Raw genomic sequence first — 15,368 nt, 5'->3', positions numbered from 1 at the left:
CCGGGGTGATTTGTGTGTGTGGTAAGTATGCTTGCAGAATGTGACAGAATATTGTAACGCTCACGGGGTTCGCCGACGGAAAGAAACGGGCCGGAGTCTCTGGCACAGGTTGGCAGGACATTTATTAAGGACGCTGAGGGGGGGTTACACACATACAGTAGGGACAGGGGAAACACAGCACTGCACCACACCTACGCTGACACAAGAGGGAAGAGGGCATCTCCAGCCCTTGTCTCACTATAAACAAGCGGGAAGTCCCGCCCCTCAGCCGCCGCTCGCAGCCTGCCTTGCGTGCAAATGGCTACAGCGCCCTACGTGGGCTCTACAATATAGAAGACAACTGTGGAACATTTTCACGTGAATTATTGATCCCCAATACTTAATAGCTGGAGTATCCTTTTTAAGTTATTGTAACGAATACGCCCATGCACATTATATAACTTAAGCTCAGCCGGCAAGACCCCAGTTGAGCGACACTGGAGACCCGGATTCGCGCCCATTGCAGTTGAGGGACGAACAGGGGTGGGAGCGGCGAGGGCACAAGCCCGAAAACCCGAATCCGTTACATTATTAAGATAACCATGTTATACTTCATGTATGTCAATAAATGTATTTCTGGAAATAAAAGCAAATTATTGACCAATCTAGAGAGTTTTTATAATGCTGGTAAAGTGCATCGTAATCATGATAATTAACTAAATGATGATGACAATATTAATGCCAGGGACTTTACAGGTCGTATTTTTTATAATTCACCTGGCATACTTTCAGTTTTTGATTTATAGTAATGAATTCACATTTTTATATGCATGTTTGGTGCGGGAAATCCTGTACAGATCAGTGCTGGACATTTGTTGTAAGTAACAACTTATATTAAAAAAAACATTTGTACATACACATTTTCCAAATAAAGACTAGTTTAGATGCATTTATTTTTTTCAGAGTCTTAAAAAATAACTTTTACACTGGAAACAGAACTGAAGATGAGAGAAGCTACATTTGCGGTCGAAACGGGTTTTTGTTCTAAACTACACTTCCCGATGAGCTTCTCTCCTTCTCGCGAGATGACGATTGGGTGGCGGGATGAGAGAGAAGTTTGAAATGTGGACGAGAAGCGGAGGGGAGTGCCGGCGCCGTCACTGTTCGGGTCCAGACGGTCTGTTTTTGTAAATATTATATAAGTAAGATGTCTTCAGATCGAAGTCTACGGCTTGCTTATGTTGGGTTTGAATTATTAAAATAGAAACAAACATGAAATTATCAAAAACGCGTGAACTATATACACAAGAGCGCTTGTATATTAAATGTTAGCACTATATATGTGTACAAAATCATGATTACAATTAAAATTAAGTACGGAGTATTTTGAAGAATAAGGATTGCTGTGTGTCTGTGATTTATGTCTAGCTGGTTCGACCTGTGCTGTGGTTGTTTTGTCTTTGTGAAATATCCTCCACTAATCTTGCTTACAGACCCCAAAACGCTTATCAACCCCGTTAGTGGTCCTTTCCTCAACGAGGTTTCGTTTTTCGAAGGCTACAGTTTGCTTTTAGCAATGATTTAGCTCTGGTCCTCTAAAACAAACCAGGAAATAATTGGTTGCTTCGATTCTCTGTAGTGATCTTTGAGGTACCGGTTTAATGGCGACGTTTAAAATCATGATGGTGTTCCTCAACGAGGTTTCGTTTTTCGAAGGCTACAGTTTGCTTTTAGCAATGATTTAGCTCTGGTCCTCTAAAACAAACCAGGAAATAATCGGTTGCTTCGATTCTCTGTAGTGATCTTTGAGGTACCGGTTTAATGGCGACGTTTAAAATCATGATGGTGTTATACAGGGCTCAACTCGTTAGCTGTAATGTAACTATATGGCTAATTGTGAATTGATCACAACTGTGCACGGAATTTGAAGCAACCCCGAATTTTAAGACAAAAGACTATCGGCAAATAATCGGCAAACAGATCGAATCGACCTTTGTCTCGAATTTGTATGTTTAAGGATTTGTAGCAAGGTATATTCATTATAAAATTTCTAAAGTCCTTTGGCCTGTTAGGTTCTGTACAGAGACAAATAGCCAGATTTTTACTTGGCCTTTTGAAATGTTACACAATTTCAAACTACACGAGTTAAATCTCTCAAATCTTCAGAACAGTAGATTACAAAATAATTTGAAAAAAAACTACTGAACCCTTTTGTCCCTGCCCAATTGTTTACTTCAGATTACTTCATTGACCAGTGGGTATAAGTGGAACAATAAAGGAGAACTGTGATTATATACGGAAAACATTCTTCTTCCTTACATGAAGTGTACTTCTTTACACAAAGAGTGGGAGGAGACTGGGATTAACTGCCCAGCTATGTTATTGAGAGTCTGTGTGGGATCCTTTAAGAATTATCTGACTGAGGTGCTCCGATAAAAAACGTGTAAACAAAACTTATAGCCTTGCTGGTGATGTTCTAGTGAATATTTTTATTGAGCAAGATTTGAATTTAATTATTAAATGGAATTACCTGTGTTATTTACGTGTCTTTGTACTGTTTTTTTTTTTGTCTTTGACAGAAACAACAACAGGCAGCTTTAACAATGGATTCTTGTGACCTGGGAGAATTGACTCAGCATATAAACAACAAAATATCATGCATCAGGAAGATGATTGAGCTCCGGACCGTTGGTACGGTGCGGACGGGTTTTCAAAATGGTGATTCAAAACTGATTTAAGACCAGCCACTATGTGACTTGCTCTGTCATTGCATCACAAGCTTCTTAAACAAAGCTGTGTCCTATTTTGTGTTAGAAGTGGGGGAAAAAAAACCTTGAGCTTCAAAACCTTTCTCAGAAATTCTCTGTTTCTAATATACTAGAATGATACACTGGCCCTCCAGGACTTGGACTGGACAAACCTGGTTTCGTGGCTCAGTAATGCTACTTGTACACAGTAGGTACTAACTGATGATCACTGGTCCTCATTAACATGGGAAAACAGCCGAGCAAATGCTGTCTGACAGTGTAGAGGGCAGAATTTCAATGTCTTTTAAACACAGCGAAATCTTTTTCTGTCGAGGTCTTTTATTCATTTGAATGCAGCTATCTTTTTTGTTCTCTCTTTTCCTTCCTCAGTGAATGATCCCCATAAAAGAAGTATTCTCCAGAAAGTGGCCCAGGATGTTCTCACAATAAATATGCTCTTAGACCAGTTTGAAAAACACCTCGCCCAGCAGAAGGAGATGCTGAAGACCCTTAAGGTTTGATACTGACTGATAGCCGGATGTGTTGTTTCTGTCCCGCCTGGGCTGCGTGTTTTGTCAATTTTCAGTGCAATTGCATTCCATTTCCTGTTCCCATAGAGCCTCACAGTCTGCCCGCAGCCCTGCAGTTAGTGCAGAAATGGAAAGTGAGGAGAGGTGCTGGACAGCAGCAGGACAGGCCACTGCCTCCTGTCTTCCTATGACAAAGCCGCGCTCGTGTGCCGGCTCTGCTCCTCCAGCGCTGCGCAGTGGGGCGCTGTAGATCCGTTTACTGCCTGCTTTCAAACATACATGAAGTGATGATAAACTAAGCAACTTGCAAACGTGTATTGGAAAAGGCCCTGGGATTGACCTTGTGTCGTCTCCTGAATATCTGGCGCTCCTCTACGCGTGTTGAGGGGTGCTGTCTCTTACCACCCCTTAGCTTGTTTTGGGTCTTTTTTCGAACTGCAGGCAAAATGGAGCCCTGTGGTGTCAGTGATCTGGCGTGTGCACAAGCAGAAGCTGCTCTGGCCGCAATGACTTCTGTAGCTCGCAGACAAGGCAGTGTTGGACATTGGTCACCGCGGTCATTTCCATATGGCTGTTTTTCTAGCTGTATGCCCGAGACTGTGAGGTACCACGTTCCTCTGCACCTGCCAGGCCCCCTTTTAATAGAAATTCCTCCATCTCCTCGAGGGAGATCTCCCGTGTGAGGCGCAGGTGGGGTTCTACTGTGCAGGCGGGTTTGTGTCTCATTTCGTTTAAAGGAACCTGTAGAGATGTGAATAATTCTGACCCTCATGTTTCCTGGGATTAAATTATATCAAATACAAATTTGCTCTGTGCAGCACTGTTGCAATTACAGTATAACATTTTTGACAATTTTGAAGCAAGACCGGTTATCCGATCTGTAATGCATTCCATTATGAATTGTAATACATTGTTTTCTGTTCCTATTTCACGGGTGGTATGAATAAATCTGTGGATGGTTTCTGCCTTAGAGTTTATTGCCATACCCTGTTTGTTCTGTGATGTCCTGGAAGTTCAAAACAAAATGAATCACAAATAAATAACCAGCAGAGGACTCTGTCTTTTTAAAAAATAAATGGAGACGAATGCACAGCAGATAAGGCACTCTGTCTTATTCATTCATTAAAATTCCCAACAAAAACAAACCATAATTGAAAAAGATGAGTCAGTTGAGAACGAGTTGTCATTGACGATAATGACCTGGGGACCTGTTTTCACAGCAGGGTATTGTGGTGGGGCTATCTGAGCAAAGGTCTTTGCTCAAGGGTATGACTGTACTGACCCAACTGGAACTTGAACCCCAAGATCAGAGCTGCTCACTGCTGCCTCATATTAATTAAATCGTTGTAGTAAATTTCTAGAGTGCCCTACATTAAACAAGCTTCCCTTTTCCTCTAGCAAGCTCATTTAAATTCCGACCACACTTCTTTGACATTCTCATTTGTCAGAGTTTTGGCTGAATCAGTGTGCTGGACCTGAAGTGAAATATGGAAGAGATTTTTTTTTCCCTTGCGAGTAAATAGATCTTTGGAGGCCGAATCCAGAGTTTCACAGGGGTTACGTAATGCACCCTAACCTCAGGGCATAACCACGCGCTCATGGGCTGACTCTTCCAAATTCCTACCGCAGGGTTCAGATGAAACTGAAGGGAAGAGAATGCTGAGGATACAAAAGAGATGGATCTGACCAGAAACACTTATTATATTATACTATATACTGTACTATATTATTTTATAAGCCCTAAATTTGCTGGTGACACACTAAGTTCTCAGCTAGGACTGTTTTTTATTCTCTTTAAATGATTTTTTTGCTCATAAAAGTCTGTAAATGCTCACGGCCTGTATCCAGTGCGATTCCCAGTATCGTACATCTCTCACTGCTAATCTGATAACATCAGCTGCATGTGAGCAGCATTTTATTAAAAACATTGTGGACAGACCTTGCAGACGCATGAAAACATGCCCTGATGGCAGAAAGTGATTGAAGCATCGGATGGGTTTTAAATTGGCAATTGAAGAGCTCTGCTGCCGGGAAAACTAGAAGACTGGGCTCCCACAGGCCACAGCCAGAAATCAGAGTCCCTCATGAATGAAATGCTTTCTTTGATTCTTTGAACATAATTTCTCGAATTGCTGATTTAACATCTCTCGTCCTGCAGGAGGTAGAGGAATCCTTTAAGGAGGACGCGAAGGAGGCCGAACACCTCTCACAGAACATCCCTCCACACATGCCGAGGAAAACCTCAGTCACTGCAAGGTCAGCCCTCCCCACCTTTTCAGAGAACGGTGCCCCCTTTGACTGTTTACAACCGGTAGCTCAGTTCAGAAAGTAAATCGGCATGTTCAGGGACATGGGACACAGGGACCGTGAGGTGATTTCAGTCAATTTCCCAGCTCCTCTACTGTAGTCAGCTGGCTTTGAGTAAGTGGACTCTTTGAGCAATCAGCGCTGTGCCGGGCCCTGCAGTATAATTACTCCTCAGTCCCGCTGTGCCGCAAGCCTGTTCCCTGGCCTCTCGCACATCTGCTGCCAGCGCCCTGTGCGACAGACCCGCGGCCCCAACGCTGATGCAGCGGAACAAGGCCAGCTCTCCGTTCCCCGTTCCTGCAGCCCTGCCGCAGTGCTGTCGTCGGCATTCCCGCTGCCGGCGTGCTCCCGGAGAAGCGAGGTGCCATATGGAACCGTGGGAATGAAGAGGAGATCCCAGCTGAGCCTCCTACTGCTCAGCTCCCTCGTGCTCGTAGCTCACAAGTTGATCTGCATGCGACGGACTCATTCAGAGGGAACCGCAGGCACGCGGGTTTCTCGTCGGTCCCGCGCGTGTAAAAGGAGAGCTCGATAACCCCCGTGTTCTTGCAGGGAGTTGATCGATGCTGTGCGCAGAAACAGCTTGTGTTTTTCAGTCCCTGAAAGCAGCTGCAGAAGGTATTTTAACCCTTGCAGTCCTGGTAATGCAGACTGGGATGGGCTGCAAAAGCTACCACTGCTTATCAGCAGCCATTTCTCTCGTGGGGTTTTGTCACTTTCGGACTGAACTGGTCCAGGTGTTGGCCACTGTAACGCCTCGTGTTTACTGTGGGATTCAGGTAGACTTTTTTGTGACCACCTGTAGTAACTCTGGGTATTTATTTAGCTGTCTCAGGCCCACGGGATATGTAGGACAGGTGAATGTTTGTGAGGCCGTGAACAGAGATATCCATTTTAATTGGCTTTTCCTTAATATGACATTTATGGTAGCACAGGAAGTGATCTTGGCTCTGTCCAAGGTAGAGAAGTAGTCAGTAACACCTGTGCTTCAGAGTTTAGTGAGAGCGCTACTCTGCTCAGATCTCCAGGGACCTTCGTAATACACTCGGCTGAAATCTACACCAAACTGCGCTGTGACATTTCGCGGCCCTACAATACCACCTTTTCTCAAAGCATTCTTGCGTCGCATGCGCAGTAATGACCTCCTTTGCCTCACGTGCCCCATGTCAAGAGCTCTCCCTCTTGTGTCCTAGTGTCACCGAGGTGAAATCGGAAAAGGATCCTGACACCAGACCAGTCCCTGAGCAAGAGCCCGTCAGAAAGCCCTCTAAATGTGTAATCAAGGAAATGGAGTTCGTCACCTTGGCAGAGTTTGAGAGTATTCCACAGTAAGTGTTTTTGTACTACGGCCCTCATCAGGTGTCCGGCAGGCCACACAGAGAGTGCCTTCTTCCCTCCCTGATTGGGCACGTTTGTGAAGAAGGGCAACTCACTGGAGGGGCTGAGCAGTGAAATGTGTACTGTTGTATTTAAACTTCTGCACTGCAAAAAGGTGCTCTTTTTGCAGCTACATAAAAAGTCTTTAATGAAGTAGTCTTGAGGCTTTTTATGATCAAGAACCAAAGCCAGTGATCCAATCTACTGTTAAATATAAATATAAGTAGCAGGATGTCTTAAGAACTGAAGCTGTTTTTTAGCCTGACAGAACAGGATATTCTTTTCAGCCCAGGGGTGTCTCTGCACATCACCATCTTTTTTGTAACATGGCGACCAGATGTGTGCGCAGAATTCTACAAGCTACAACCTGGTTCACAGGTTGTGCATTTATAACATAACATTGATTTAACTTAAATCCTTTTCTTTTAGCTGTATATCCTGACATGGTTTGCCTTTTTGTTGTATCCCCCAATCTGCCCCAGTTATCCTGATTATCCGTGAGCCTCTTCCTCACTTTGTAGTGAGACAGTGTGGAGCAGTGGCTGACTGAGGGCTTTTGGAGCAAACCCCTGACTATTTCCTTTCTTTTCTGGGATGTGGCCAGGAAAATCGCTATTCTCCCTCGGGCTACAGTTAAGTCTTTTAGGTTCGGCTACGGGCTTCTTCCCACTGAAGACCACATTAGGAGTGCAGGTGGGAGGAGGAACGATCCTCTTTGATCAACAGAGGGCTGGTTTCGTGTTGCTGTTGCATAAATATTGATCAGTTCATCCAACGCTGCTCCAGTTCCCTTGCAGAGTGACTGTGAAGTTAAACACATTTTTGGGTAATGTGTTGGTTAAAGAAACAGCTTGCTGGCCAACGGCTTTTAAAAGCGAGACTGTTTTCTTTTTTCAGATTTCAGCTATAACACATCGATTAGATGAAGGTTTTATTTTGATTGACCCCAAACCTTGACAGGTTGCCAAGTGTTTGCTCTGGTTATACAACAGATACAGCAGTTTCTCCCGAAGGCCTGCCTCTACAGTACATTCATCTGTAAAATTGTCGGGTTAAATTTAGTAGCGCTGTACGCAATCAATGATAAGCGTTTAGGTTTGTGTGGATTCTAGAGGTTTGAGGATGGAAAATGAAATAGCTCTTAGTATCTGTTGTAACAAAACAAGTTTGGAATGAAACAATCTTTTACTGTTATATTTTTATTATCTTTTTAGGACAAAGAGGCTTCTGATTAAACCTCTGTTTATACAGATTGTAGAAACAATTGGATGTGGATCAAAATAGCACTTTACATTAAGCAGTATCTAGTCTTTTTGGGGGTCACATTTTGATTTTGCTGTTTTTCCAAATTTGGGAAATTTGATGCTAAGTGTGAGCAACATTGGTGGAACTTGTTTATGCTTAGCTTTGGATCAGAGCCTGAATAATTAATACAGCATTTCCAGAAACGTCAGATACTTTCCCAAATGTTTTATGATACCTTGTCTTTGGGTGCTGTAGACATGTTTTTATGTCTTGAATTTGTATAAAACTGTTAAAAATAAAGCACAGCGTACTTAAGAGAAATCACAGACAGACTACACATTTAAAATACAGTACTGCAGATACAGCACAGTACCGGACACATTCCTTCAGCTGGTTTAATGCAAAGTACAGTGCATTGCATTTATTACAATACCTGTTTAAAGAGAAATCAGTTTTTTGTGATATACTGTACTTAAGCCTTTCGTCACATTATGACCAAAAAATGTTGGAATCCAGGTTACTGGTCTTCAAGTACTCAGTGATCTTTCATATTCCTGCTTTAGTGCGATTCAGTTCAGTTATTCTTTTTCTACAAACATGTCTGTTGGTAAGCGATTTGGAAGGTGCTATATAGATACTTCTCTCCCTGGGCTCTGTAGGTAAGGCTGTGGCTGGGGAAATGACAAAACTTGCTACAAAGTTTTTTGTTTTTACACCTTAAAGGACTGTTTCCCTCTCTTTGCCTGAAATGGAAAGGTTTTCCCAGCCTGTCTTTGCACAAGCCTAATCAATAATGTAATTTGCTGAATTTTATAATGATTTTCTTTTGGAGGAATGTGTGAATGGTAAAGTCTTTGTGAGCTTATTTAATATAATTATACAACCGTATAGTGAGGACCAGTTTGGTTTTTGATCATTATACAGTATGTCTAGATTAAATAAGTCTGCCTTAACATCAGACTGGCAGGTGTAAAGTGGAAAACCTGTTAAATCAAATTTAGTTTTTCAACATAGAAGTGAGATTAATTCCCATGATAGGAAATATTTCCGCTGGTGGCATTGTATATATGCTAAATGCTAAATGGTAAAGGTTCCAGCACAAACCCATGGGGAACAGCCTGTATAACTGGGACATCCTCAGATTTACAACAGCCAAGATTTACTAATTGGCTTCTGTTAGCCAAATAGGAGCCAAACCAGCAAACGGTTTATCAGCAGCCCCTATATGATTTTCCAAGCAATCCAGGATGAAGGCTGTAGATTAACAGTATTAGGAGCGGCAGTTAAGACCTGATAGAGAAGAATTTTAAGTGCCTCAGAGTTCAACACCATATCATAACCTACCTCAGCAAGTGCAGTTTCTGTACCATCTCTGTGTAAACCCTAAAGGAAGGTCTCGGATAGCTCGTTAGATAATACTAGGTCTTATTTTAGCTACAAGCTTAGTCACGTGACCAGCATCCATAGCCGTAAAATAAAGAGAAAGTGAAGCCCGTGAGAGCAGGAGTAGGCGTATTTAAAATTAATAAAAAAAGGTGAGACCAGTTGTTTATTATAAATAGTCTGCATTTAGATGTGAAATAACTGCATTAATGTGTTATGTTGTAGATGAAGGGCTGAACTATTAACTGGTTTGAGCTGTTTATCCATGGTGTAGACGTGCCTGTGGGACTGTTGTGACAGTTCCCCATAAGACTGGCACACAGTGAGTGGTTTAAGAGCAGGCTGTAGAAGAGCAGTTAGCCTGTTTCTCACATTTCCCACACATAATATGACCTCTTTGTAACCTTTCCTACATCATTTACATTGAGTATGCCTGTGTTCACAAATATATAGACATTTCAATCTGAAACAATTCAGTGAAAAATAGTCATACAATGGAGCTAGAAAAATAATGTCCTGTGGCACAACCTGTGTTCTTGTCTTGCTCATTTGTTTGCTTGCAGCTTATTGATCCAGGAGCACATTGAGCTGGTTCTTGAAGCTTCGCCAGTGAGTCCCTGTCAGCAGTATGACTGGGCAGTTTGTTTCTGAAGTGTGTGAGGAGACGTCTCTCGTTTACATGCCTGAATAGGCCAGTCCTTGTGTCCCCTTGTTAAACCAGGCCCCTAGTTTGACGCACAGGCAGAAAACAGGCTTTTGCTCTGTGTGTTTTTCTGTTTTGAAGCTTCTGTCGACACCCTACGATGAACATGGGGTCTTAAAAACAGAGAAGAGAAGGAACAGCTCTTCCCACGGTGGATGAGATCTTCAGATCAATTAACTTCGAACTACCAAACACACTAGATAGACCAATCCTCTCGTAACCTTTCTTACATTCTTATGTGACTTTAAATACTTGAATCAGATAACCTCCTTTGCTTAAGACATTAAAATCAATCAGAGACTCCATCCCTTTTTGGTTCAACATGTCTTTATATCCAGTACTGTTCTTTGAACTCTTCTGTGCACCAAAATTCTTGAGGAACAAAGTGGAACATTAGTTTTAATGCTTTGAGTGTTTTAAAACTGCACCATTGCGGTTTTTGTGTTCTGTTTATAAACTGCCCTTTTATCCTATTGGATGCTTTTTTGACTTTGCATACAGCTTTGTTTGGTACTGCTAAGAGCTGTAAATTATCCTTTTAATTATGCAATTCAGTGCCAAACTCAATGCAGAATGGGTGTGCAAAGTTTAACTAAATCAATAAAAAGGAAAGGCTTTCTTAGTCAGTTGTTTCATTTTGAATGGGAAGTAAAGAATTACCTCACACTCCCATCTCTTAGCTTAAAGGAAAAAGCATTTTTCACTACAATACTCCATTTGTTTTGTTTGCGTTCATTTGATGAAACTTCACCTTCTGCGACTTCTGCAGTGTCCTCTTTCTGTCACAGTCCCAGGATTTGTCTGCAGGCTTACCTCTATAATCAGTGCTTTATTTCCGCAATCAGCTACCAGGCCTTTCCAGGGCCATTACATAAACAGGGCTGATGATATGGATTAAATACCAGGACAGAGTGTTCCTAATGAAAAATGGTTACTAATCATGTTAAAGGAAAACTGGTGACACACTTGAACTAGTGGGATTATTTCTTTATTTAAAGTGTCAGACATAAGCAGTAGACTGTGCTCAGAGGCCTTTTGCTTCCAAGTTGCTAGGAAGAAGGTTTTTTCTTGCAACAAGACCATTTCTATCCTGACAGTGAAACAAGTGGGAATCCGATTAAGAGGGGATGTGGCCCACTTAATTGAAAAGGCAATATTTTGTTAGTTTTCTTCCATATACACTTTTGTTGGGCCCTAATCCTGCATTATTCCACAATGAGCATCAGTGTGTGCACCCTGTGACATTCACAGGCCAAGTCAGTGATGTTCTGCCTCAGCTAGTGTTATCGCTAAGAAAAATGTCATAAATGCTTAAGCTTCCTTTATACCCCTTATACTTTACTGTTGTGGAGGACCAGACTTGAACTACCAAACAAAGCTTGGAGCCAATTTCCTTCCTTGTTTACCTGAGAGTCTCCTCTCTTCAGCTGTGTTTTAACACCTTTTTAACTTTTCAGATACATGAAAGGACGCATGACATACGACCAGCTGAACGGTGTGATCGAGGAAATCAACAAAGCAGTGACAAGTAAATACAAGATTCTGCACCAGCCTCTAAAATCCATGAGCAACGCCTCAAGGAAACTGTACCAGAGGTTTAAGGACGAGGAGACCAAGGCCACTAAAGGTAATGTAGTTACAGAGGAGTCGAACTAAGAAGGCAAATGTGATTCTTTCAAATGCTGCTCTGATTTGAGGAGATTTTCTCTGAGTGATGAGTTTTGTCGTAAGATGACCTCAATTAAAGGTTGTGATGAGTCACAGATTTTTAAAATATCATGAGGAATTGCCACCTCAGTGAAGGTGTTTAGGCGGTGCAAATAAACAGTATGTGGGATGCTCAGTAAAATATGCTGCAGTTTACTCATTAGAAATGGACGAATGCAACTAAAACATCCCAAGCTGCCTCTCTGTACAGTGAAATCTGCTTTGAGCTGGGAATAATGTGAATCTTACAGCACACTAATAAGATCTCATTTTGGGCATCGTGCTGGATTTTGTTTTCCATACCACAAGAACAAGATGTCAAGGATATCACTACTCTGGAAAGAGTTCATCCAGATTAATATCTGTGACCTGCACAGAGGATTTAAAGGCTTGATTCCCTTGGGTCTTGAAGGGGGAATAATAAGAGTGGACTTAACACAACTTAGTATTCTAAATCCTGCAAAGCACTGGCAGTCAACGCAAAGGACAACTTGAGAATCAAACATGAGTCAAGGTCCCAGGGACACAACTGGTCAGTTAAGAGGAGGTGCATTTAAGACTAAATAGGAGATCAAATGAACTGTAGGTGTGATGGGAAAAATCTTTCCTTCAACAGTCAGCTAGATGAGAATTTTAGTTCAGTTAGCTGCACACGGCACGTGAGACTAATGGCTTGCTCTTGATCTGTCACCTGTTTTCTCGATTCCCGGAGAAGTGCCCCTGGGCAGAGGGGGTTGATCCTCCTTGTTTGTGACGTTGCAGGGCTGTTTTTCATCGTGGACACTGACATCAGAGAGTTCACCTCCATGAACGTGGGCAAGCGCTTCATGAGCATGCTGAACGTGCTGCGGCACTGCCAGCGGCTGCGCGAGCTCCGCGGAGGGGGCATCACCCGCTACGTCCTGCTCTGAGCGCAGCCGCCCACGCCAGCCAGCGCCCTGACCCAGACTGGCACGCGACGCCTCTCCCCAGAGGCTGAACGGGGAGGAGCCCTCATTACGGGCAGCAAGAAAGCCAGCTGTGAGACGAAGACCTTTCTGCACAACTCGGCTCCTCTTTTCTGAATTCTCGTTTCTGCAGTACCAGCTCTTTGTCCCGGCATCAGTAATCCAGTAATAACAATGACATGTACGAGTCCAAACCCTGCAGTGAAATGGAGGGGAAGGGCTGATTCCTGCCTGCCTCTGCCCTGACGGCAGTCTGAGTTTTTCTTTTTGTGTTTGTTATGATTAGGACGTTTCTTTTTCCCCAGTGGCCACTAATGTCTGCATGACGTTGACATTAACGCTTCCCCTGAGTTCGTCACCTCTGCCATCACAAGCTAGTTCTCCAGCATCCCCACTGTGCCCATGGCCGTTAAACATCCCTGCTACCACCGTCATTACCAGAGATGTCAGGTTTTTGCTGGACTTTTTAGGTAGTGTAGTACTCCTTGTTCTAACTTTTTTTTTTTCCCCATTTACAAGATAAATCTCCAAGCCTGGCATCTTCTTGTTGGCTTGCTGAGTGAGTGGGAGTTGTGAGTGGCACTCAGTGCAGTGGAAACCAGCTCTGCTGGCCGAACAGAGTCCAGGCATCTATTTCAGCCCAGGCTGGCTGCTTATATCAGGTGAAGGAAAATCAGGCCCTTTGATGGAAATAGGGCTGAGGAGAGTGCAGTTACCTGTCCCTCATGAGCTGGTGTGTTAGCTTTTTGGTACTCCTCATGGATGGTAAGTGCAGAGACGTGGTTAAAAATGGCGCTTTAGTCGAGTGAAGAGAGTTGTTGGGACAGTAAATGCCAGCTGTCTCTGTAGGACCGGCCTCAGGGTGGGGACGGGCCTCAGATTGGGGACCATATATAAGTTTCTCCCACGGGCCTGAAATCATGCTGCTTTGCTCTGACACAGACTGAACTTGGTTCAGTTTGTGCGGAGATACATGTAGGCTTTTCTTTGCTACACACCCTGTTTTACCTTTTGTTTCAGTTTCTTTCAAAGATTTGTTCTTTGAAGCGAGACTCTACAGTGTCAAAATCAGCAAACTGAACAGATGAATCGTAAAATGTTCATAATGATCAGTCGTGCTAATTTTTTATACTAATCAATAAAATGTGTTTTACCTTAGATGCATTAAATATTTTAAATCATTCCAAAAAAATTGAATGGCTGTTTTATTGTGAAAGTTAGAAAATCTTAATGTCAGATTTCAGTTTCTATTTTCTGCTTCACTGGATGGATGGTGCATTCATTTATGATATTTACACGGACTGTGCTTTCACTATTTTAATACCTTTAAAAAAGCCATTCCAGTGTACCACTGCCAATGGAAAGATAAGAGTCTTTGAATATGCAATCTGAGCTTTTTATCATTTTCTTCTGCAAGAGAAGATGATCGTTTCCAATAAACATTTGTTAAAACATCACTGCGAATGGTTATCGAAGACAGTGGTGTTGAATCAGCAGATGGACATTCTGGTAGGAACTCTCAGAGCTAAGTTGGCTCACCAGCACCGTGTTCTTGTCAAACCAGCTGGAAGAAAGATTTGTTCTTATGTTTAATAGCCTTGTCTGAAATGAAATACTTGATGTGAAAAAATTGAGACCAGCATGAAAACGTGTATGAAAGTCTGTTGGTTTTATCCATATCACAGTTAAACAGTAACAAAAGTTTAAACATCTTAATTGCTAAGTGTACATGGGTGGCTATGAAGCTGGGTTCTTAAATAAAAGTTTAAACCCTTTTTACACTATAGGTTTCATTTAGGGAAGAGCAATTTGGGAAATTTAAACCTATGTATAAAATGCCCAAAATACTTAACTTCAATTGAGTCCTATTACTACAATTAAGGAGAGTTTAAGGCAAAAGGTTAATGATATTGTTAATGATTAAAATTCATTAACACTACTCTGTAGAGCCAACAGTGAACCGATTTCTTATCACTCTATTTGGATTTAATTAAAATACTTGAGATATCTGCCTCCTCATTGAACATACAGTGCCGTATTCTGTGACTTCAAAGACAGTCATCAGATTTGTTAAAGAACTACCAACAGAGCACACAGCACTAACAAAGAGGTGCTTTTGAACATTGTCTGAAAGTAGCAGGATATGTCGTATACATCTGAGTTTGTTCTGTAACTGAAATAATGTACTAGTGTTAATATTGTTTCAAACAGTGATCAGTTTAAGTTCTCCTCAAAAACCTGTTTCAGTAAGTGCAAAAGATTTTATATGGTTCTAACAATCAATTTGGTAGAACAGTCGATGTCCTTCTGTAGAGAAGCCTAATAATTATATTGATGACACTGCAGATGGGATATTAATCTGTTCAGAAAAGAATGCGTCTGATGTGAAGCTGAGAAAAACTGTTACTTTTGTTGTGATAATGACTTTTCAGATACTCCAGTA

The 15,368-nt window shown here is 42.2% G+C and overlaps 1 protein-coding gene across 4 annotated transcripts; it reads left to right on the top strand.

Annotated features, from left to right (window-relative positions):
- Window positions 1–1,033: 1,033 nt before the first annotated feature.
- On the top strand, window positions 1,034–14,117 carry ska1 (spindle and kinetochore associated complex subunit 1). Of its 4 annotated transcripts, none has more exons than XM_088628668.1 (7): window positions 1,034–1,156; window positions 2,559–2,670; window positions 3,117–3,241; window positions 5,415–5,512; window positions 6,757–6,891; window positions 11,729–11,898; window positions 12,741–14,117. In XM_088628668.1, the coding sequence occupies exons 2-7, from the start codon at window positions 2,583–2,585 to the stop codon at window positions 12,887–12,889; spliced, it is 765 nt and encodes a 254-aa protein (XP_088484794.1). In that variant the 5' UTR covers window positions 1,034–1,156; window positions 2,559–2,582; the 3' UTR covers window positions 12,890–14,117. The 4 variants fall into 4 exon arrangements, with proteins under 4 accessions (XP_088484794.1, XP_088484792.1, XP_088484793.1 ...); XM_088628666.1 differs by having other exon boundaries at window positions 2,559–2,697; XM_088628667.1 differs by having other exon boundaries at window positions 1,077–1,181; window positions 2,559–2,697.
- Window positions 14,118–15,368: the final 1,251 nt, after the last annotated feature.

The sequence above is a fragment of the Lepisosteus platostomus genome, chromosome 4, assembly GCF_059453375.1.
Source record: "Lepisosteus platostomus isolate fLepPlt1 chromosome 4, fLepPlt1.hap1, whole genome shotgun sequence".
Classification (NCBI taxonomy): Eukaryota; Metazoa; Chordata; class Actinopteri; order Semionotiformes; family Lepisosteidae; genus Lepisosteus; species Lepisosteus platostomus.
This window is presented reverse-complemented; position numbering and strand designations above follow the sequence as displayed.